This window comes from Pelodiscus sinensis, chromosome 1 (assembly GCF_052426305.1).
Source record: "Pelodiscus sinensis isolate ZL-2025 chromosome 1, ASM5242630v1, whole genome shotgun sequence".
Lineage (NCBI taxonomy): Eukaryota > Metazoa > Chordata > Testudines > Trionychidae > Pelodiscus > Pelodiscus sinensis.
This window is the reverse complement of record NC_143052.1, coordinates 202,734,350-202,759,515: the sequence shown is the minus strand read 5'-3', so window position 1 is coordinate 202,759,515 and position 25,166 is coordinate 202,734,350. Positions and strand designations below refer to the sequence as shown.

General features: G+C 41.3%; 1 protein-coding gene across 1 annotated transcript in view; it reads right to left on the bottom strand.

Moving 5' to 3' along the window:
* Window positions 1-25,166, bottom strand: part of CFAP47 (cilia and flagella associated protein 47) — a 651,639-nt gene that overhangs the window by 85,507 nt on the left and 540,966 nt on the right. The window contains exon 57 of the mRNA XM_075913261.2: window positions 1,673-1,768. Coding sequence (XP_075769376.2) covers window positions 1,673-1,768 — 96 coding nt within the window. The remainder of the gene's footprint in view (window positions 1-1,672; window positions 1,769-25,166) is intronic.

The window sequence follows — 25,166 nt, the reverse complement described above, 5'->3', positions numbered from 1 at the left end:
GACAGCAGCCAGAGCAAAAAATTAATTTTCACATTCTAACAAAAAGCCTTGTACAACTTGAAATTGAAAAGCATAATTGATAAAGTGACCTGAACAACTCCTTTGTTTCGATAAAGCATTTAAGTCACATGAATAAAAAGAAAAGTCTGCCCATCATTTCTTATAGACGGTAGACAACTTTTATGTTAACATTGGAGCAAAAGACAACACCATCGCATTATGAAAGACCTGCAATTATTACTTAAACTCCTTAAATTATAAATTCACTCTGAACTAACCTTAAGATTGGTCTGTATTATTGGACAAATTCAGGAAACAAGTTGCTATTGTGTATAATTCATATATAAATATTTGTAAAATTTACAAAAGTAAGGGAAATAAAAAATATTTTCTGATCTTATATCAATTAGAAGGCATAAGTATAAATTAAAACATGGCGCACACATTCTTAAAAGTAAATATTTCAGATATTTCCTGGAAGTCTAAATTTTGGTTTCCAGATTTCTCTGAAATAGTTGAAAATTTCAAACTGTATAGGCAAATAATAGCTTTCAGCAGATAAAGTCCCCTGGGAAAAAAGAAGGGACGAAGGAAGATGCATGCATAAATACAACTGAATGATTGTAATAGCTATTTCCTATTTTCTATAGTTTTACATGCATTAAAATAAGGGAAACTTTCAATTGTTAAACTATTTTACTTCTGGATATTATTTTCCCTAACTGAACCCTTTAAGCTATTTTTTTTTCTGAAAAGGGCCTTTTTTATTGAAATGTCTTCTTCTGTTCCCTTACACTCTTTTAAGGAAACCATAAGTTGTTTCAAGAAAAATCCATTCAACTAATAACTTTTTATGTACGTGAAGAAGGTACTGCTTTTCAGATATACAGATCTTTGTTTTTTCTACTCACATCTATTCATTTACTAATTGGAGATCCTAATCAGGTTTTGGGAGGTCTTCTTATTTGTTTGTTTTGTTTATTGTTTTAAATCCCTTCCATTTACATTTTCTTAGATCTAACAGATGCTTTTTCCACCTGCTAGGTCACATGTTTTTGTATAATGATGTTACTAATCTTCACGGACTTCAATGTAAATATATATTCAAGTTAAAATGTAACTTAAATGTCATATATAAGACAGCTTGGTTTACCTTAAATGAATTTATCCTAAGCATTAAAAGTGCTTGCTAGATATAAACAATATGACATTATTTTGTAAGGGTTCTTACACTCCTTTTTTTTAGTTAGTCACATACCAGGAAAAAAAATGCAGTGACCTCTAGTTTCCTTTTAGTGTCAACCACTATTGGTAGCCTTCCTTTTTAAAATGGGATAATGAAATGTTATGCTTCATGGTGTAAGATGATTGTTAAAGGATAAGGAAGGAATGACTATTTCTGTTACATAAAGCACTGTACAATTGGCATTCCCCATCATCAGGAATGGATGTGATTCTTTCTTATGTAGTAGAATTAGATGGCCACTGGTTCCCTGATATAGGATCAATTATTAGAATCACTGGAGTCAAACATCATATCACAGTGCAAACTTCTCAAACTTTTAAACTTTTATGTTTATGCACACACAGTGTAATTTCTTATATACTTCAAGGTCTATAAAAGATGGCACTTTGTAAGAATCACATAAGATATAATCAAGAAGCCACATACCTTGTGTTTGCTTGAGTGGAAGATAGAAAGCCAACTCCTTACTGCTGAAGCAATTCAGGACCAATGCACTGAGAGGACATGTGATATATTCTGGATCTAATGGGAAAAAAGGGAGACAACTTTTAGACTTCAGTGTCACATTCAAGGAGTGAATTCACTGGAATCTGAAATGTAATCAAATGAGTTGTCTAATGAAAGAGCTTCACAGCTGAAAATTCTCCAAAGTATACTTTGAAAGGTAACATTTTTAAAAGGTTTCCAACTGTTTTAATCACTTTCCTTAATATGCTGAATGTGACTGTAAATTTAAACATGAAAATCCAGTTAAATAGCTTACAATAAAAGACAAGACAAGCAAATTAATACCTTTTATTGGACCAGTCAGAGAGGTTGGTCCAACAGAAGACATTACTGTACCATCTTGTCAAATAGCCTGTGATCAATATGGCTACAACAACACTACATTTACAATAAGATACTTATTACCGTTTTTTAAATCAAAGGTTAAAAATGAAAATCTCAGTCAGAAAGGTACTCAATGTACAAATACATTGCCCATCTATGATCCAAATATTAATCTATGACTCATAGGACTCACGGTTCTTATTGTATGCTACCATATTCTGGATTTAAATATTTGAAGACCAGGATAAGTAGATGGATAGAGAAACAAAACAGATAAAAGATAAAACTGCACCATAAGGAAGACATCCTGCAGAAGTGAGACAATGAGAAAACACTATTGCTGTGAAAACAGGAAGTAACTGGATCAATTACACGGCACTGATAAGTTACTAATTCATAAAGATCCTACATATATAAATCATTGTTACAATTTTCAGATGGGGTGACAAATTTCTATTTACATTTAATCTTGAAAAGATATACGTCCACACAAGGTAACTGGACAATTTATGGGAATGTAACCAACAGAATCAACCTATCTGAAGAGAATGTCCTGTAGTACATTTACTGGCAGGAACACTGTGCACAGTCATGATCTGATCTAGGTAGCTAAATTACTGAGAAAGAGGGTATTTGGGATAAATGAGCAATCATATTGAAGGCAATGCAGTCTAACCTCAGGTCCTCTGAGTCCTCAAGCCAGCTCTGTTACTCTTTGGCTGAGTGACCTTTAGCAAATCACTTCCCCTCTCTATGCCTCAGTTTCTCAATGTGGAAAATGATGTGTACCTTCTTTATAATGTACTTTGGAAGCTATAAATTAAACTTGCTATGTAAGAGCTAGATATTGTTATTGCTAAACTATTTCTGAGGCATACACTGAAGACTTGTAAGTCTAATCATGTACCTGAGATCTGGTCCACTGCAGCAAGACCTAGCAGTAGCAGAAACGGTGAGGTGCCAAAATTTTCAGATTATACTAAACTGCTCAAGAATATTTAAGACCAAAGCAGACTATGAAGAGCTTCAAAAGGATCTTACAAAAGTAGGTGATTGGACAACAAAATGGCAAATGAATTTTAATGTTGATAAATGCAAAGTAATGTATATGGGAAAAACTGATCCCAACTACACATACTAAATGAATTGGACTAATTTAGCGATAACCACTCAAGAGAGATATCTTGGAGTCACTGTGGATAGTTCTCTAAAAACAGCAGTCAAAAAAGCAGCAATCAAAAAAGCAAACAGAATATTAGGAATCATTTAAAGAGGGATAGAGAATAAGACGGAAAATATGTTATTGCCTCTATATAAATGCATGGTATGCCCACATGTTGAATACTGCATACAGATGTGGTTGCCTCATCTCAGCAAAGATATAGAAAGAGAGATTAAAAAGACTGGGACTTTTGAGTTTAGGAAAGAAGAGACTAAGGGGGTATATAATAGAGGTCTATGAAATCATGACAAGTATAGAGAAAGTGAATAAGGAAAAGATATTTACTTGTTCCCATCACTTAAGAAGAAGGGTTCACCATTTGAAATTAAGAGGTACAGAATATTCTCGCTATACATCCAAGATACATTCCAAAAAACGTGGACTTATAGCAAAACAACATAAAGTGGGGAATTTTTCCCCATAAGAATTAATGTAAATAGGGGGAGAGAATGCATTTTGGAACAGTCTTTATGTCACCTTAAAGACACAAGATGGGGAATTCTATTCCATAAGAATCAATGGAATAAGGAGAGGTTAGGTTCCAGAACTTATGAAATGCCACAATTCTGATTTTAACAACACTTAAACATGATATTATGACATCCTAGTGTAGTTTTTAATAAAATAATCTGACCTTGAGAAGGTGATATTTTTGCTTGTTGTTACTGATGGAGAATTAGTTGGAGGATGAGGATGAGGATGAGGATGAGGATGAAGATGGGGAAGCAGGTAGAGAATGATCAACAGCCATCTCAACATCAGAACATCCACCAGCTCAATGATTGGTAAGTCAGCAACACCTGCTGCATCAGTGTCAATAACAAACAACATCACGACTTCTCAAGGCTATTCAATGGTTGCTGCATGAGTTTTTTTCTGCTTTTTAATGCCAGAAAGTCCTAGGTTGAAGCTCATCTGTGAATGCTTTGGGATCCCTTTCTACCTTTTTAATAAAGAAAGTGCCCAGTGTTGTTTGCTTGGTGTGCTTAAATTTCACATCTAAAATCTGTCTGTAACATGACAAGCTATCTTGTCATGATTGCTGCTGCTCTTGAAGAACAATCAACAAGATGGTTGCATTCCTTAAGAATATCCATCATCGCCTCACATAGATCAAATATACATCAGAGGACAGGGATTGTGAGGCCAGCATCTGCTTCTTTATCTTTATCCTCATCTTCATCAACACTATCTTCTTCGTGGCGCTGTTTATCCAACTCCGCGAGATCCTTGTTATTGAGAGGCAAAGAATGAGATTCTAACAACTCTTTCACATTGTCCTCTTCGACTTCCTGAAATCTAGCCTCCTTTGCTAGTTGGACAATTTCCTTATGTATGAGGGCTTCCGGAAAGCCTAAGAAGTCATGCACAGCATCAGGGTACAAGTTCTTCCAGACACTGTTCAATAACCAATTGGAGACTTCTCGCCAGGCAGCACTGATGATCATAACAGCACCCATGATGTTGAATTTCTTCCAAAATTCCTGGACAGTGAGTTTTCCTTCTCCATCAGTTTCCCAAAGAAGTCTGCGGAATGTCCTCCACAAAAAATAGGCTTTGAAGTTTGTGATAACCTCCTAGTCCATCTGCTTCTTGAGTGAGGTTATCCTTGGTGGCATAAAAACAACCTTGATGTTAGGACAGAGGGATTCAAAATCCAGGTCATAGATGCTAACATTGTCTAGGATGAGGAAATCTTGAATGTAAGATTATTCTCCTTGCAATACTTTTTCATTTTTGGAACAAAATAATCCATAAACATTCACAGAAAAGCTGCCTGATCATCCAGGCCTTTCTGTGGGATTTCCAAATAACAGGAAGCCAAGATTTCACATAGTTTTTCATAGCAAGTGGATTTTCACTACAATACACTAGCATAATGTTTCCCAATTTTATTTGGCCACGAAACCCCAAGGGTTGTCTAAAAAAATAAAAAGGCCCCACCATGATTTGTTAAGCAACAACAACAAAAATGACTCAGTGCCGCTTTTCATTGAGCGCAAAAAAAAAAAAAAATCCTGCTGCAAAAAAGCTCTGTCTCTTTAAGAGGGAGCGGGGGAGTGCACTGCACTAGCAAAGACTTCAGCTTCATGTCTCTACAGCACATGAGTTGGCTGCTATCTTTGATTTGTGTTCAAGCGCCTGACTTGCATTTGAGCAAATTTTTCCATTTTTTTGGAGAGACATAAGATCAGAGAATGGGAGGACTTATAACAAAAGGCTAGGTCTACACTGGCATGATCTTGTGCAAGAACTCTTTTGAGGAAGAGTACTTGTGCAAAAACTCTTCCAGAAGAGAACGTCTACACTGGCATGTGCATTTGCTCAAGAGATGTGCTTTTGTGCAAGAGCATCCATGCCAGTGTAGACGCTCTCTTGCGCAAGAAAGCTCTGATGGCCATTTTGACCACAGGGCTTTCTTGCACAAGAAATTCATGTTGCCTGTGTACACTGGCCTCTTGTGGAAGAACAGTTGTGCAAGAGGGCTTATTCCTGAGCGGGAGCATCATAGTTCTTGTGCAAGAAACACTGATTTCACACATTAGAACGTCAGTGTACTTGCGCAAGAACTCACGGCCAGTATAGACAGGCAGCAAGTTTTTGCACAAAAGCAACTGTTTTTGCGCAAAATCATGCCAATGTAGACACAGCCATGCAGTTCCTAAATTAATTATCTATGTTAGTGTGGAACCGACATACACCTGGGTGACTTATAGCGCAGATGGCCTGTAGCAGTTCTAAAACAAACAAAAAGGAAGTTTTTCTTCACACAGCATACAGTCAACTTGTGGAACTCCTTGCCAAATGATGTTGTGAAGACCAGGACTTTAACAGGTTTCAAAAAAGAACTATATAAATTCATGGAGGTTAGGTCCATCAATACTTATTGGTCAGAATGGGCAGGAAGGGTATCCTTAGCCTCTGTTCGTCAGGGGCTGGAAATGGATGTCAGGAGAAGGAACACTTGGTGATTACCTATTTCTGTTCACTACCTCTGGGGCAGTGGTTCCCAACTACAAGTCCGCAGACTGATGACAGGCTGCAACCCCCTGCCTACCAAGCCATGGCACTCTGCTAGGCCATGCCTCAGCTGAGCCACAGTGAGGCTGTCACCATGGCCCTGGTTCCAGCTCCATGGCAGCCACATGGCCTGGCCAGCAGGGTTGCATGGCTGAGCTGCTCCTGGGGCAGCCAGCCCACATGGTCGAGTGGGACTGCTCTGTGGCAGCTGGGCCGTGTGGCAGAGCAGGGCTCCTTCAGGCGGCCAGAGCTCCTCTGGAGGTTAGGGTTCCTCCAGGGCTGGCTTGGCCGTGTGGCAGATTGGGTTTGCTCCAGGACCAGGCCTGCTCTGGAGGTGGCTGGGACATGTGGCAGAGCAGGGCTTCTTGGCCCCGCTGAGCCCTGGGAGCTGGCTTGGGGACCACCTGGTGAGGCAACTGGGGCTGAGCAGGGGCCATTAATACCCAGCTGGCTGCCATGTGTTGAGGGGACAAGCCAGGAAAAGCCCTTCAAGCCAGAATCAGTGCCCCACCACTTTCAGCCTATACTCTCCCTGGCTTGGTCCCCCTTTTCTTTTGTTTCCCTCCCTTCTTCCTCTTGCCCATAGCCCCCCTTTTCCTGCCCAGCCTACTCTACTCCTTTGCCTCTCTCCTAAAATTAGTGAAAACTAGAACTATTCTGCAAAGCATGCCATCCATTTAAGAATGCATGATTTTGATCTTCCCAGCCACACAATGGCATGTATTACGTGTGTACAGATAAAATATAAAACAGCACGTGATCACTTTACATTAATTACCAAAATAAATATTCATATAAATTAATTATCATAATGAATATGCAACTGTTTCCGTGCTGGTCTGCCAAAAGGTTTTGAATGAGTTTGCTGGTCCGTGGTATAAAAAAGGTTGGGAACCACTGCTCTAGGGCATCTGGCATTGGCTACTATTGGAAGACAGGATACTGGGCTTGATGGTCCTTTGGTCTGACCCAGTATGACTGTTCTTATGTTCTTATGAGATAATTCTAAGAACCTGAGCCACATGAAATGATAGTATCAAATGAATGTGGCATGTGTGTAGAAGCTGACATTGAGAATGATAAAATGAGCTGCCAAGGCAAGATGATGTTATACAGCCACTGTCTTAAGTTACCTTGAAGGTTACTCTGGAGTGTGATGTGGTCGGTGTAGAATCAGAAATCAATTCTGAACACCATTACATAAAAATTGAAAAGTGGTATGACTTAATCTGTAATCTGAATTAATTTTATTTATTTTTATATTATCATATGGCCACTATGCAAACACAAAGAGCTAAATCTGCAGACACACAAAACAGACAAAGGGTGGGGGCCAGGGACACATGATACAAGCAGAGAGATCTGAGGGAGGACAAGAATACATTTTCTTAGCTACTATTTTTTCTTGTTTTTTTAAGTGTTAATATACTGTTTTTGTGGACAAAACAGTATTATGTTTTCAAACTACTTTTACTCAGATTAAGAGAGGGATAAAGAAACTGATAGTTATTCAGGAAGACATTCAGGAAAAACTGGCATGAAGGAAGGTCATTGCAGTCAGTGTATGGAATTTAGAACTACAAAGGTTTCCAATTTCACTAATTTAAAAAAACCTGAATAAGTGAATGTAGCGAGGATTACCTGAGGAAAGGAAACCAAGTTTTTGAGTATGCCCATGATTTGCATGTAGATGGATGGATTTGTCCCAACTTGTGGAAAAGACACATGGTTTAAATTAGGCAAATATATTTTATAGCACCTCTATTGTACTAAAAATAGAGTATTTTTTATCTCTCTCTGTGCATATATATATATAGAGAGAGAGAGAAAGAGAGAGAGAGAGAGAGAGAGATGAATGCTCTTTCTAAACAGACATATTAACATTAATTTGCTTTCATTATCCAGTCATTTTAGGAGACTGGCTTCACATCAGAACCAGAGAAAACAAAAAATGCATAAAATGAAGACATGGTTAATATATTGCACACTTTCCTGTGAAATATGGTATTTTAAAAACATCCCACTGAGCCTCAGCCTATTTTACCTGATATGGGTAAAAATTGTATGATTCTGTCTAGAATGGCTGACTGTGAGGCTATTTTCAGAAGACTTAAAGGACTAGTGGGGGAAATTGCCTGCTTTTCTTAAATACAATTTTCAAGTTAATGATATGGCAAGCTATCTTTTATTACAGACATATACTGCAACAGCAGGAGCTGAGAGTTTTGTAACCTTACTCTGTAAAACTGGAGGAACTTCCTAATTATTTCCCCAAGTCTGTAATGTGCTAAATTGGTTACATCAAGTTTCTCTCATCTGAAGCCTCCTTGCTGTGATTGGGATTTTGCAATGATCACAATAAGCTTCACATAATTATTTATTCAACACTAAAGTTATTTTTTCCCAAACTGTTCAACTACCCTCTGGGGATATCGTTATTGTGAACTAATTACACTATGTACAATTAAAAGCACTGGGCAATAACTCATACTGTCCTCGAAGTGTGTGCATATCTTATAACTAAACTTACCTTGTGTTGCATTATTTTAATTGGTGGCTAAAAATTACAGTTGCAATTATGGCAAAAACACCACAACTAATATCAGTTCTTTTATTTTAAATTGATTAATCACTCTCTAAGTTGATCTGAAATAATAGTGAATTTCTTTATTTCTGAGTTTAGGCCAACACTGGCATACAAACATGCTGTGATATTTAATTCTAATATATTTTTACTTTGAGAAATAATAGATAATTTGTGGTTGACTAGTGAGTTTGTAAGTCTAAGGTTCTATTGTAGCTCATTGTTTCCTGAAACTTGGAAATATTTTACCCATGAAGCTATGTTAATTAAAGTTATCTAAGTTTTAATAAAAATATTAATGTCAATCTCCATTTTTGGGGCAAGATCATACAACACTTACACTAGTGATCACATAGGCCTTGTCTATACTGAGGATTTTGCCATTATTTGTCTAGTACTGGAACAGTATGAACCAGTTGAATCAGTGCAAAGTGTATCTAAATCTGTGCTAGGGGTTTTCCACTGGTCTGTAGCTACAACAACCAGGCCACCAATGGCTCAGATCACCTAGTACAGACAAAGCCATAATGGCAGTATTTATGTGAGTACAAATTGTACAATCAGGTCCTTGTTATGTATAGAAAATTGATGTGAAATGTTGGGCCCACTGAATTCAACACAAAATTCCCATTAACATCAGTGAAGGCAGAATTTAATCCCTGGTACATATAAAAGTTTTATGGTTTCACTTTCTGTACAGATATAAAAAAATAGAGAAGTGCTAGAGTGGCAGTGTTATTTAAAATTCATAAGTACAGAAACAGTGCTTATGACTGTTCTTGGTTTGGTAAGACTTGAGAATAAAAACAATCAGTCTGCTATCCCTTTTCAATCTGATCTATATAAATTAGCTATAGATTGAACCAGAAGAAATTCAATACTGAATCATCTGTGATGTTTGTCAACCAATGAATATTGTAATTTGCCATTTAAAGCCCTTTTAAACAGGTTTTTTCATACATCTCGGGCAGAACTCCTCATATAATAATTATTGCTTCACAGTTCTTTTCATGTTTTGAAAACCACGATAAAGCCAATTTAGTATGAAAAAAATCCTCTAACACACTAAAATAGTTATACAAGTAACTTCTGTAAGTTTTGATGTTTAAAGCTCATACATCTCTAATTTAGATCCCCTATTTCTCCTCTTGCCAAATGTAATTATTTTAAGAAGTTACAGAGGGGTAGCCAAGTTAGTCTGTAACAGGAAAAACAATGAATAGTCTGGAAGCACTTTAAAGAGTAACGAAAATGTAGATGGTATCATGAGTTTTCGTGGGCACAGCCCACTTCTTCAGATGACCGGATATCTGAAGAAGTGGGCTGTGCCCACAAAAGCTCATGATACCATCTACATGTTTTGTTAGTCTTTAAAGTGTTAGACTATTTGTTGTTTTTTAGTTTTTCTCTTACGTGTTACCTGGTTTGAAGTACAATCAAACAATTCATTCTGCATGCTTAATTGCTATTTTATGTCAGTTCCCTCATGTAGCTGAGTTCTCCCCCTTCCCTGTATTGTTCTCTTAATAACCCTTGCAACAAGTGTGGTAAGAACAATGCAAGAGCATGTCTGCTGAATAAAGGTATTAATTCTTGATGTATATTTTAAAGCTATGCTAACTGAAAGACTTCAGGGTGTTAACAATGTGTGGTCTTACGCAACTAAGTCTACTATTGTAAAGTACAATTTTTTTCCTGTTCAATGAGACAGATTTATGTACAAACCTGTGTAGATCTGTTTTCAGTTATCAGATAGCACAGTCATTTCTAACCTTAGGAATAATATTTTTCAAGAAAATAAAAGGTTTAAAAAACCACTGGAACTGTTGACCCTCACTCTCCGGGCTATAATAATAACGGCTTAAGTCTCAAGGTATGTCTACAATGCAGAGTTATTCTAGAAAAATGGCCATTTTTTCTGGAAAAACTATACTTACGTCCACGCTGCAATTGCATTCTTTCAACAGAAAGTCAGAAGAACACAGGGATTTTTCTGACAATGGTGAACCTCTTTCTATGAGGAAGAAGCCTTGTTCCGAAAGAACTCTTTTGGAAAAAGGCATGTGTGGATTGGGAAGAGGGTTTTTTTCGAAAGAAGAGGCCTCCAGGAAAAAGCACATGTGCCCTATTGGTCACTCCATAGTAATCACAACTTAAATGCGAGATAGCAGCCAATCAATGTGGATGCTATTTTTCGAAAAATCACTTTTTCGATGCACTTTTGCTGTGTGGATGCTCTCTTTTGAAAGAAGTTTTTCTGGAAGATCTCTTCCAGAAAAAGTTTCTTCCGAAAGAAGCCTGTAGTCTAGACATAGCCTCAGTCATCATTCAGGTAATTTTATTATGTGATATGATAATAAAAAGCTAATGAGACCATACATTTTAATGCATAAATTTGTACCAAAATATCCAAACCCCAAAATAATCTTTCCTCTCAAACCCAGATTTATATCTAAAATATTTGTATTTTAGTTGGAATTGGTCCTGCCTAGAGCAGGGGGCTGGACTTGATGACCTTCTGAGGTCTCTTCCAGTTCTATGATTCTATGATTTCACTAATCCCAGACATATATTATAAATGGTGAATACTCTGGTGGTTTTGTATGGACTTTTTTGATTCACTTGTATATTTCTAATTATGTATCTTCATTACGGTAGGACCTCCAACAGCCAGGATGGGCATTTCAGTTTAAATCCTTTTAAAATAAAATGTAGACCCATTGCTTACTGGGACAGTAAAGTCAGGGAATAATGCTCAGTTCTGGGTATACAGGCAGTCCCCGGGTTACGTACAAGATAGGGACTGTAGGTTTGTTCTTAAGTTGAATCTGTATGTAAGTTGGAACTGGCGTCCAGATTCAGCCGCTGCTGAAACTGACCAGCGGCTGACTACAGGAAGCCCGAGGCAAAGTTGCTCTGCCCCGGGCTTCCTGGAATCAGCCGCTGATCAGATTCAATAGGCTGAATCTGGACACCAGTTCTGACTTACATACAGATTCAACTTAAGAACCCCAGGCGTTCCCAAGTCAGCTGCTGCTGAAATTGATCAGCGGCTGATTCCAGGAAGCCCGGGGCAGAGCAGCTCTGCCTCGGGCTTCCTGTAGTCAGCCGCTGGTCAGTTTCAGCAGCGGCTGACTTGGGGACGCCTGGGGCAGAGCAGCTGGGGTGCTGCTGGGTTGCTCCAGTAGAGCCGCTCCTTGGCGCTACTGGACCAGCCCAGCAGCACCCCAGCTGCTCTGCCCCAGGCGTCCTGATTCAGCCGCTGCTGAAACTGACCAGCAGCGGCTGAATCAGGACGTCTGGGGCAGAGCAGCTGGAGTGCTGCCGGGTTGGTCCAGTAGTGCTGAGAGTGGCGCTGCGGGACCAACTGGCAGCGCCCCAGCTGCTCTACCACAGGCGTCCCAAGAAAAGCCTGGTCTGCTGGGGAGGGGGGGAGCACTAGCTGGGTCGTCGCCCCCCCCCCCCCGCAGACCAGGGAGACGCAGGCGGCGGGACCAAGACGCACCACGGTCTGCCGCCCGGGTCCTCTGCGTCTCCCTGGTCTGCTGGGCCCCCACCCCTAGCAGACCAGGGAGACGTGGAGCAAAGCCGCGGAGGACCCGGGTGGGGAGACCGCCCAGATGCGCCTGCGGTCCCCCCGCCCGAGTCCTCCGCGGCTTTGCTCCACGTCTCCCTGGTCTGCTGGGGGCTGGGCCCAGCAGACCAGGGAGACGCGGAGCAGCTTTTCTCGCCCCAGAAGACGTGGGTGGCGGGACCGCAGCATGTCTGGGCGGTCCTGCCGCCCGCGTCCTCCGGGGCGAGAAAAGCCCCATTCGTAAGTGCGGATCCGACATAAGTCAGATCCGCGTAACCTGGGGATTGCCTGTATTATTGTCAGAATGACAGAGAGAAATGGGACAGCATTTATAGAAGAGAACAAAAATTGTTGGAAGAAATATCTGGCTTGAATTGCAATGAAAAAGTATGGGGCAGTATTGTTACATTTTGACTGTAGGTATACACATGCAAATACTTACTAGGATGGGTGCACATATCTGCTCCAGTAAATCCCTGAGAGATCAGCACTCTAGTAATTCATAAGTCACCTATCTTACCTCCAGCTATTGTAAGAAACACAACTAAGGAAAAGAGGTTTGGCTACACTACCTCTATAGCCTGACAACAACTTTCAGCACTTGGTTGTTGGGGTCATAGGCTTGTGAACAACACAAGCACTTCAACTGCAACAGTAGATTAGATGGGCACAAAATCAAGTGATTTCTCTTTTCCTTAGCTTTCTTTTCTGAGCCTTGCTCCTCTATTGCTCAGAATCTGGATTTTTGAATGCAGGATCTCACCTATGAGGTTACAACAACTATAAAGTTAGTGTAGTGGCAGTTAGTAGTGGAGTGGTACTGGCATGCTATTTCTTGATCAGATGACTATTAAAAATGATGTCCCAATGCGCTCAGAGCTCAAAGAGATTTCATGGGCTTCAAAAAACAGAAGATAGCACAGAATGGTGGTAGGCTGTCATTTATTATTAAAGGGAAGTTACTCACCTTGTGCAATAACGGCAGTTCTTTGAGATGTGTGTCCCCATGGATGCGTCACTGTTGGTATTGGGCTCATCCCAGTGCTGCATATCAGAGATCTTTCAAGCAGTATCTGGTCAGGCCGTGCATGCACAGTACGTGGTGTGTACAGTTCATGGCTCTGGACTTCGCGCATGTGGCCCGACTCTCCTCAGTTTTCATTGTAACCACCAGTTTGTGTGGAATAGATCTGATGAAGTGGGGAAGGAAGGGTGGGTCGTGGAGCACCCACGGGGACACGCATCTCAAAAAACTGTCATTACTGCACAAGGTGAGTAACTTCCCTTTCTTCTTCGAGTGATGTCCCCATGGGAGCTCCACTATTGGTGACTCTGAAGGAAACTCACAGCGTGGCAGGTGGGCTTTGGATTCTGAGTTATGCACAGATGCAAGGACCACCTGGCCTACGGCGGAGCTCATCTCCATTCATGGGGTGAGCATAATCCATTCATGGGGTGAGCATAATTATCCTGAATTGTTGTTTGCGGAGGTATGTGTTTAGGTGGCATAGGTCTAGGATGGGTCTCCAACCTCCTTTTCAGTAAGGAAATACTTTGAGTAAAAAGCCATGTCCTGATGTTGTTCGGGCACCCTCTCTATGAAGCGTTATGTATAGGAGGTGGGGATCACCGGAATGAGTAATGAATGTGACAGGAGCATTCCGGATACCACGAAGTATAGCGAGAATAGTGTGATTGGTGCTGCCCGTGGGGCATAGTTGGTCTAGCTAGGGAGAAGTGTTGGAAGGAGAATACACTCCTGTGGTTGTCCTCGTAATCAACGTACTGTGAAAGGACTGGCAATTTCAGTGACTGAGGGACATGTCTGGATGGTGGCTGAGAGCATTGCCTGTGAAAGCTATCATGTGATGATCTCTAACACCTTCTCTCTCTTGGCACTGCGGTGTCATGGCTTTGACAATAAGGAGGACTATAGGCAGAGACGTGGCAACAAGAAGAGTGTTCCCATGGTATCAATGCAGGTGAGCCTGCTGGAGGGTGCATCGGTGCCAATGGGGAAGGCCTCCATTCTGGGCTGTGAGAGTGAGTCAATGGTCTGTGTGGTGGGGTAAAGCAACCCCGCTCTCACCGGTGCCGGAGGAATCTCCAGAGCCGAGGCCAGTTGGCACCCGTGGGTCAGAAGCAGTGGGGCTGGACTTTGAAACCCCGCTCGGAGCTGGGGGAAGGGCCGCGCAGAGAGCAAGAGCCCCAGGAGCAGCCACAAGCATGGCGCTGGGGGATGACATCATACGCCAATGTGGCGTGATGTCAAACCAGTGCCGGAGAGGAAGTAAGGGGAAAGGGGAGGGGGAATTGGCATGACATCACCCTCTGAGCGCTGAGGCAGGGAATAAGTGCTGGCAAGAACATAGGGACGGGAGGAGGAAGTCCACCAGGGAGGCGAGGAGACACCCCACCCCCGCCTTTTCCTCAATGGAAAGAGAGTAAATAACTCAGACGGCAAAGGTAGGAAGTGGCCCAGGGTAGGATCGCGGAGCCCGCGAGCAAATGAGTTTAGGGGCTTCTTCCCCTTTTGCTAGGGTAGGGAGTCAGGCTCCCTACCACTGGGCTGGGACTCGGGAGCGTGGGCGGGCCCAGGTCCCCCTCCTCCACCATCGGAGGTCGAATATTGGCGCTCAGGCCAATGTGAGTATCCATTGGGTATAACTGTCAAGTAGAAATCGGAAGGAACTTATATTGTTGAGAGTTGTAGAGGTGACGGGGGGAGCACAATAAAATCGGTAGTTGAATGAAGTATGACTTCTTACAGTCTGGCTGATTTTGACTTCGCCTTCATCGGTGCCGGTGTTTCGGTCGGCACCTGTGGTGTAACTGGTGTCGGTGCTTTGTCCGGTTCATGGATGTCCAATCTCATTGGTGCTGAGGGTTGTGGACTTTTCTGTTTCAGCTTCGCTACCGTGTAGCACAGGATCATCCAGTGCTGAAGGTGCCTGGCTTGTCTCCCTTGCTAATACTGGGAGGTAGAGACTGAGTGGCAAAGATTAGGGCAAGCCCTTCCATTTCCTTTGTTTAGTAGCAGTCTCTTGCTGAGAACTCCCCTCTTTGGCTGTTTGTGGCTCTAGTGCCTTATCACAGAATAACATGTGGAGTCTAAGCTCCCTGTCCCTCTGGGACCTGGTCATAAGGCTGCTGCAGTGAACACACTTCTGAGGAACGTGTGTCTCTCCCAACCAGCAAATGCATGACCTGTGGCCATCAAATATGGGCATAGATCATTGGGACATTTGTAGCATTTTTTTAACCCCAGGAAAGCCGGGCATTTTGATAGCCTCTTGTTGTTTTGTTTGTTAGGTATTAAGTCTGTCTTTCCCTTGTTCTTTATTTATTTTTTTATTTTTTTTGAGGAACTGGTATGAGGGTCAGTTGTAACTGCACTGTCTCTGACACGGTAACTATTTAAATAAGAAGCAGGGTTTTTTTTAAAGAACAAATTAAAAAAAGAAACAATTATAACTATAATTCTTAACTAACTACACACTAATTTCTTATCTACAGGATTGTGAGAGAAAGAGAGGATTGGACTCTGTCTGTGACCAAGGGCAGTATGCAGTATCAGGTAGCACTGCATACTGCGCATGCGTGGCCTGACCAGATACTGCTTGAAAGATCATCAATCTGCAGTGCCGGGATGAGCCCGACACCAATAGTGAAGCACCTGCAGGGACATTACTCGAAGAAGAATTATTTATTTTTGCTTGGGAAAAACACAAACTTTTTCTGACAAGTAAGGGAACAACTTATTCACTCAACTGTGTGTTAGTAAAAATATTTAGTGTGAATGTGTATGTTTGTATTATATCTAGCGTTAATTTTCTTTTATAGCTCTAAAACTGCTATACCTAGAATCACAGCCAGTGACATAGCCCTCATCATAAATCTCGTTACACCACAGCACATTCTCAAAATCTTTTGTGGGAGGTTTGAAAAAGTATATTTGAGAACAAAAACTATTTAAATAGAAATACAGAAAAATTCTTATGGGATCAAAGCCTCTACTTTCTGTTTAAAGCAGATGCTTCTGTTACAACTGACACTCTATGTATGATTAGTAATTCAAAGCTACCTGATATTGCATTAAAATTTGGAACTCAAAGCCTATGACTATGCTTCATATAGTTTTGCAGTACCATTCTCTCTGCACTTACATGTAATACACCTGTATCAAATCACTCTAATGCACTGATTTCTACCTTCCAGTAGCACAGAACCTGGTCCAAAAGGTATTTATAGAAGAACTGCTCAGTAATAGCAATTATAAGGCATGAAGAACTCCTACTGAAATCAAAAGTTAGTTGAATGTGCATTTCTGAGTGCTGACTTTGGTACCATACTGCACACTCAGTATATGACAGCATTGGTCTCAGTCTTGCAAACACTTACAGGTGTTGAAATATATTCACATAAATAGACACAATGGAGTCAATGAGACTACTCACCAGAGTGAAATTAAACACACTTAAGTGTTTGCAGGAACAGGACCATGATGAATAAAGAAAATATTTTAAATTAGAACTTTAGCAGTCCCTTCCATTCCTATCATTCTATAAATATTTTGTTATTTGTAATGCTTTAATTTTCATGATCTCAAAGTAATCCTGAATAATAAAACAATTCAGCTTCATGAGTCTAAATTTATATGAAGAAAAAAGGTTCAGGGGGAATTTAATGCCCCTGTTAGGGTATGTCTACACTACACCGCTAGTTCGAACTACCTAGTTCGAGCCCCGTGTAGCCGCGCTGCACGGGGTTTGAACCAGCGGGGTTTTAAAAATGGCGGCTCCCCGCTTATGCAAATGAAGCCTGGGAAATTCAAATCCCGGGCTTCATTTGCAAGTGCGGTAGGCCTACATTACCCTCCTAGTTCGAACTTCATATAGTTTTGCAGTACCATTCTCTGTACCTGTCTCTGTAAATGAAATAGATTAACAATTGCCTACTCCATGCACAGGTGAAGCAAGTCACTAAATGTCACTGGACACTCAGGAAGACAGATAAAAAACAGGAACATCAGAAAAGTCAAGCTAGCCTGGGAATAAAAAGCTGACTAGCAAGTCTAATATGATTTTGGAATAAGGTCTTTATGGGAACTTTGGTTGCTATGGCAATGGTATTTATACTAAATGCTAAGATAGATGACCCAGAGTGCCTAGCATTAAATGAGGATATTGATATAATGGACATCATGGAAACTTGGTGGAATGAGGATAATCAATGAAACACAGTAATGCCAGAGTATAAAACATACAATAACTAGAAGAAACAACAAATAGTCTAGTATCATCTTAAAGACTAACAAAACATGTAGATGGTATCATGAGCTTTTGTGGGCACAATCCACTTCTTCAGATGACAAGAGTGTTAGAAGTCCAGATCCAAGAACAAATAAGAGAAGGGTGGGGGAGGAATAAAAAGAGGAGAGACACACTCTGAATAGATAAGCTTTGGAGGGATAGCCAAGTTAGTTTGTAACAGGAAAAACTTAAAAATAACAAATAGTCTAGTAGCACCTTAAAGATTAAATACTTACAAGAGGCTGATAAGAACCGTTAGCACCTTCATTGGCTGGTTGGTTGGTTGGTTAAGTCATTAAGATGTGGAAGATAATGTGTGAGCCATCCAATATCCCAATTCATACCATTTGCATAAGAATAAAACTTGTGAATGAAGTTAATTTCCAACCCTTTTCTGTGTGTTTGACTTGTGGAATTAGTTTGAAACAAAATGATGACTTGGAGATCCATTAATGAGTGTCCAGGCAGATTAAGTGTTCTCCAACAGGTTTTTGTGTATTGCTCTTTCAGATATCCGATTTGTGTTCATTAATTTTTTCCCTTAGAGACTGTCCAGTTTGACCAATATACATTGCAGTGGGGCATTGCTGGCATTTGATGGCATAGATCACATTAGTGGATGTGTGTAGAGAATCAGCAAGAATAGTGCTTTGGCCACGTGACAGGGCATCCCAAGGACGAAACCGAGCAAGAGTCCTGAGCCAACAATAACAACATCTGCCTAAGTCAACGACCTTCGGGAATGCCGTGTTTGGGACTGTGAAGAAGCACAGTTTATGAAAAGCAGGATGTGGACTTTTGGGAAGTTTGAGAGGGTATAAAGATAGTTGTAATCTTGCAATAAAACGATTTCGTGCTTGCACCGGCTGGAGTCCGTGCCTTCATACACCACAGATGTGCTGTTAAATGAGCCTAAGGAGCTAAGGAGTGCACACTATTGTATATACCCGTGGTCCCCAACACGGTGCCCGTGGGCGCCATGGTGCCCGCGGGGGCATTTGAATGCGCCCACCAGGTGCTCGGGGCTGGCCTGGCCCCGGGCACATGGCGCGGCGCTTTCAGGGAGCGTCGGCCCCGGGCGCACGGCGCTTGCGGGGGGGGGAGCGCTGGCCCCGGGCACGTGGCTCTTGCGGGGGGGCACCGGCCCCGGGCGCGTGGCTATGGGGGGGCCCCGGCCCCCTGGGTGCGTGGTTATGGGGGGACCCCATCCCCCAGGGCAAGCGGCTATGGGAGGGGGGCCGCCCCCGGGCGCGCGGCTATGGGAGGGAGGGCGCTCCCAGGCGCGCAAGTGTCCCCGCCCCCTGGCGCCCGGCGGGCTGGCGCCCGACAACCTCAAAAGGTTGGGGACCACTGGTATATACAAAGCTGCGTAAATCTGAAAAGGTGGTGAGGAGAACCCTGTAAATCAAATGCACATGATGATAGTTGACCAGAAGATTTTGAAGCAATTTGTGACAAGAGCAGTACGACACCCTGTCGTGCATGCAGAGTATCTATACCAAATGACTAAAGGATAGCAAATGTAACACCAAATTTTAAAAAGGGCTCCAGAAGCAATTCTGGCAATTATAAAGCCTAACCTCAGTACCAGGTAAATTGGTAGAAACTATGGTAAAGAACAGCATTATTAGATCATAGATAAACAGCCTTTGTTTGGGGAAGAGTCAACTAAGTTTTTGTAAAGGGAAGTAATCTGTCAGAATTCTTTAAAGATGTGAACAAGCACAGGCATGAGAATGATGCAATTGATATAGTGTACCTGGATTTTCACAGTCTTTGACAAGGCCCTTCACCATAGGCTCTTAAGGAAACTAAGTACTCATGGCATAACAAAAACCCCAACTATAGATATACAGTGATGAGTTTAAAATTGTCTGTTACCACTCAAGAAATATCTTAGAGTCACTGTGGATAAGTCTTGGAAAACTTCCACCTAAAATGCAGCAGATGTCAAAATGGCTAACTGAAATTAGGAACTTTAATTAAAGGCATAGAAAATAAGACAGAAACAATCATAATACCAATATGTAAATCCATGGTGCACTTATACCTTAAATATTTTATCCAATTCTGGTCACCCATTCTGAAAAAAGATACAGTGAAACTGGAAAAAGTTCAGAGAAGAGAAACAAAGATTATCAAAAATATAGAGCAGCTTCCATATAAGGAGAGATTGAAATGATTAGGGCTGTTCATCTTAGAAAAGGGGATACAACTGAGGTTTGTAAAAGCATGAAAAGTGTGAGGAAAAAAGGACTAGCTTACTTTTCAGGAGTCATCTGATTAAATTAATAGGCAACAGATATAATCCAAATAAGAGGATTCACTTTTTCCACTCAATCATAGAATCACAGAATACTAGAACTATAAGGGACTTTGAGAGATCATCAAGTCTAGTTTCCTGCCCTCACAGCAGAACCAAGCACCATCTAGATCAGGGCTACTCAACACATGGCCTGTGGGCCGCCCATTAGTTTGCGGCTCAGGTTGTGGTTTATTTTTATATGTGTTTTAGTAGTAAAATTCCTGGACTGTTGTGAAGCCAAAACAAAAAAGTAGTCAATATAATGGTCTTCTGTTGATATGCATTTTAGCAGTTAAATTCCCGGACTGTCATTGCTCATTAAAAGTGGTGTCATATGAGTGAAAATTGGGTAAATATTGCATTTTATTAATATCAGCAGAACTGACTTAAATGGGACCTGGGGGTATGTCTACACTATCCTCCTATTTCGAAATAGGAGGGTAATGTAGGCATACCGCAATTGCAAATGAAGCCCGGGATTTGAATTTCCCGGGCTTCATTTGCATAAGCCGGGCGCCGCCATTTTTAAATCCCGGCTGGTTCGAACCCCGTGCCGCGCGGCTACACGCGGCACGAACTAGGTAGTTTGAACTAGGCTTCCTAGTTCGAACTACCTAGTTTGTGCCGCGTGTAGCCGCGCGGCACGGGGTTTGAACCAGCCGGGATTTAAAAATGGCGGCGCCCGGCTTATGCAAATGAAGCCCGGGAAATTCAAATCCCGGGCTTCATTTGCAATTGCCTTATGCCTACATTACCCCGCTAGTTCGAACTAGCGGGGTAGTATAGACATACCCTATGTGTTGTACAGTCTTGTCTTAATTTTTGTACTCATGCCTGTCAGTGTGAAACAAGCTATTTGCATATATATTTGCATGTATTTGCAACCACACTTAAGTTTCAGCCCTCGGCATGTGCTGTGAGTATCATTGTGGCCCCCTGGGCTTCCAAAGTTGAGTTGCCTTGATCTAGATCTTTCTTGATAGATGTCTGTCTAACCTGCTCTTAAATATCTCCAGTAACAGAGATTCTACAACCTCCCTAGGCAATTTATGTTATGTTTATCCACCCTGACAATTAGGTTTCCTAATGTTCAACCTAAACCTCCTTTGCTGCAGTTTAAGCTCACTGCTTCTTATCCTATCATCAGAGGTCAAGGAGAACAATTTCCCCCCCTACTCCCTAAGACACCTTTTTAGATACCTGCAAATCACTATCATGTCCCCTCTGAGTCTTCTCTTTTCCAAACTAAACAAGCCCAGTTTCTTCAGCCTTCCCTCACAGTTCATGTTTTCTAGACCTTTAATAATTTTTGTTGCTCTTTTCTGGACCTTCTTCAATTTCTCCACATCTTTCTTGAAATGGACACAATACTCCAACTGAAACCTAATCAGTACAGAGTAGAGCAGAAGAATGACTTCTTGTGTCTTGCTCACAACACTCCTGTTGTTGAATCCCAGAATCATGTTTGCTTTCCTTGCAACAGTGTTGCACTGTTGACTCATAGTTAGCTTGTGATCCTCTATAACACCATGATCCCTTTCTGCAGTACTCCTTCCTAGATGGTGGCTTCCCATTCTGTACATGTGAAACTGATTGTTCCTTCCAAAATGGAGTGCTTTGCATTTGTCCTTATTAAACTTCATCCTATTTACCTCAGAGCATTTATCTAGTTTGTCCAGATCATTTTGAATTATGACCCTGTCCTCTAAAGCAGTTGCAACCTTTCCCAGCTTGCTGTCTTCTGCAAACTTAATAAGCGCACTCTCTCTGCCATCATCTAAATCAGGACTACTCAACTTTGGAAGCCCCAGGGGCCACAATGATACTCACAGCACATGCCGAGGGGCGCAACTTAAGTGCAGTTGCATATATATGCAAATATATGTGCAAATATATGCAAATAGCTTCTTTCACACTGATAGACATGAATACAAAGCACGTCCCACAATGCCCCGGCACTCCCGGCACCACCTACCTGGGGTCTAGAAACGCCGACACCTTATACCCATCTGTTCCAGCCAGCCCGTGTTCCTAGTGGAGGCCATGTTCAAAGGAACCCTCCCGCATGCTGAGCCCCGCATAAACACAAACTGCACCGCGGGCCACAAATAAATGGGCCTCGGGCTGCATGTGGCCCCTGAGCCACATGAGCCACATGTTGAGTAGCCCTGATCTAAATCCTTGATGCACAACTAAGTTGTTAAATTCACAACCCTGAGATGTGATAGCTACAAGCATATCTGTGTAAAGAAAAAAAAACAACAACCCTAAACAACTTTCCTTTAATCTATGGAAATGGCCACTTTTGGAGATAGGATATTGGGACTGATGAACCATTTATCCTACCGTAGATCTAAATACATTTTAGCATATTTTGCCTCAACTTGTTTGTAGCATTCTTATCTTTATAAGCTTGCCAGCCACTTGTCTTTATTACATTTCATTTAAAATGTTTATTATCATAAAATTAAATGAAATAAGGAGTGTCATTTTTAGAAAACAGTCTGGGGTAAACATTTTAAAATATTAAAATTAGTTCTGAAAAGTATTTTATGCCTTACAAGAAGGTACACTGAAGAAGGATATAGATATTCAAGAACTGAAAATTTAATCTGTATATGTTCTCCATATAACATCTACTTCTTTCTCCATATAATGTCACAGTTTCTCTTCAGTCCTGAGTGTCCCTCTGTCTCAGTCTTTTCCATATGGCTCTCTGGTGGTTAATAATATCTCTAGTTGGAGGTGATTTATTAACATAAACAATAGTCTTCAAAATCACAAAATACAGTCCATCCACACAACCCATATTCAACTCTGTTGGTTTCTGCCAGTCATGGGATTTTTCTTGTGTTCTACCTTGCTTTTTCTAAGGAGCCACTACAGTCATTTCTCTTCTATTCCTCTGTCCTCAGTCTTTTTCAGCCTCTGTCTTTGACTCTCTTACTTGGACCTCAGTTTAGAACTCTCCTAGATGGTGCCCTGCCCCACTAATCAGGTTCAGCTGTCACAGAGCTGGACTTACTATCCTTAAACAAGGAATGCCATCCGGTGACAAATACAGGTGTGCAATATCACAGTCACTATAATTTATAAACCACACTGGATTATATATTTTATTAAAATGTATGCCCAGATCCTCAAAGATATTTAGGCACCTAACTTCCATTGATTTCAATTGAAATAGACACTTATTTACCTCTGAGGAGCTGATTATTATTGAAAACTGAAGTTTTATAGTCATAACAGTACTTATGCAGCTAGAAATATTTTCCTTTTAAAATATATTAGAAGTAGGCCTCCATACAGAAAAAGGGCCATGTCTTATCAAGAAGATTAAAGACAGGTTGCTATTTCCATACAAAGGAAGCCAAAGCCTGCACAACGCTGTTCTGAAGAAGGCTTACATTCACAGCTCAGTTATCTTACTGCATTTTTTTTATTTTCAGGTCATCAGTGGTAATTCATGGAGATATTAATCTCCCCCATTATTCAGGTTTTACAATTCAAGACAGATTTCAGAGTTGTTTATATTGTTTACTTTTGTACTTTGGACTCTATAGGGTTAACTTCCTCAAAGAAAGGGCCTTTTTACAGACTAGTTCCACTGGAAAACACTACAGGAATGTTAGTACATTATTTCAGGTCACCTTATGTGCAATTAATCCAAGGGGAAAAATGAGGAGCCAAAAACTGTGTGTAAGATGAAAAAGTCAAAATTAGAGTTCTTCTAGGCTTCTACGCCAGGTTATACTGGGATCTTCTTGGGACTAAGTTAATGCTCTATAGTTAAAAAGAAGATTATGTCTTATTTAAACAAGGAAGGTTTTGTGACCTTAAGGCAACATCTCAAAAATATTAGTATCTACTTTAAGCTATGCAAATCATTTCTGATGGGACAGTAGTATTGAGGAGACAATTCTTGTTTTCAGTTTTGTGCAGTGTGAATTAGATTAGCATTTTACAAATAACAGCTTGGTAATCTAGAACTACTAAATATGCCAGTTGGCACTATATGTATGCTTAAGAAGACTTGCAACTTGCTTCTTATAATTGTTCTGTTGTTGTGCGAATCAGAAGAAATACAGGCCTGCATTTTACAGAAGCATAAAACATTGCACTCTATGAAGTGAAATAAGAACAAAGGGTGTCATGGTTGCCAAACACATCTTCTACCTCAAGAAGTAGGGTTTTCAAACTGTAGCCAGAGTAATACCTGTAATTCACAAATCACTGGTTAGTCATGTAGACTGGCTGTGCTCCTTCTTTACAGGTGCTTCTTCAGGTACCCAGGGGTCAATGAAAGGCCTGAATGCCTAAGGGAGGCAGCTTTAAAGGAAAAAAAAAGTGAGCCTTGGGTCACTGTAACTATCACAGAAGGGGGAGTTGATGCTTGTACCTCCAAGAAAAACAGAGTTCCCAGTGGTACCAAAGCTTGAGGACAGATATAGGAGCAGGCTTGCCAACTTGTTGGGGGGGGGGAGAGTAGTGTTTGAACAAAGGGGGCAATTGCCCTGGGGCCCATTGAGTCAAAGGGACCTGAGGCTCATGGCTATTGCTACTGCAGCAGCAGCGGTGGCCAGAGCCCCAGGCCCTTTAAATCACCACCAGAGCATTGTGCTATGTGCTCTGGCAGAAAGGACCAAGAATGGTGCTGAGCTCTGGGTAGCTCTGAGAGCAGCCTGGGGACCAGCACAGTGTGTTCCGGGAGGCACCCAGGGCTGGCTGCACCCAGCCTCGCCCCTCCCAAGGCCCTGATCCTTCCAGGGGCATGGAGCCAGGGCCCCCACACTTTGCCTAGGAGATCACCAGAGGCTCTCAGCATTCCTGACTAGAAGCTTCTTCAATGAGATAGGTCAGAGAGTTTGGGAGTAGGGCAGATAGGGTATAGAAAGAGGAGACCCAACAGACAAGGGATATCAGCAAGGAAAAAGGAGAATAAGAGTAATTGGGTAGGCTAAGGAAGCATGAGATTAGGCACAGAAGAGGTGCTAAGGTGCCTGGAATAAAATATTTGTAATGTGGCAAGGGAATGAAGAGAAAAAGGACAAAAAGGCATCAGTTAACTATT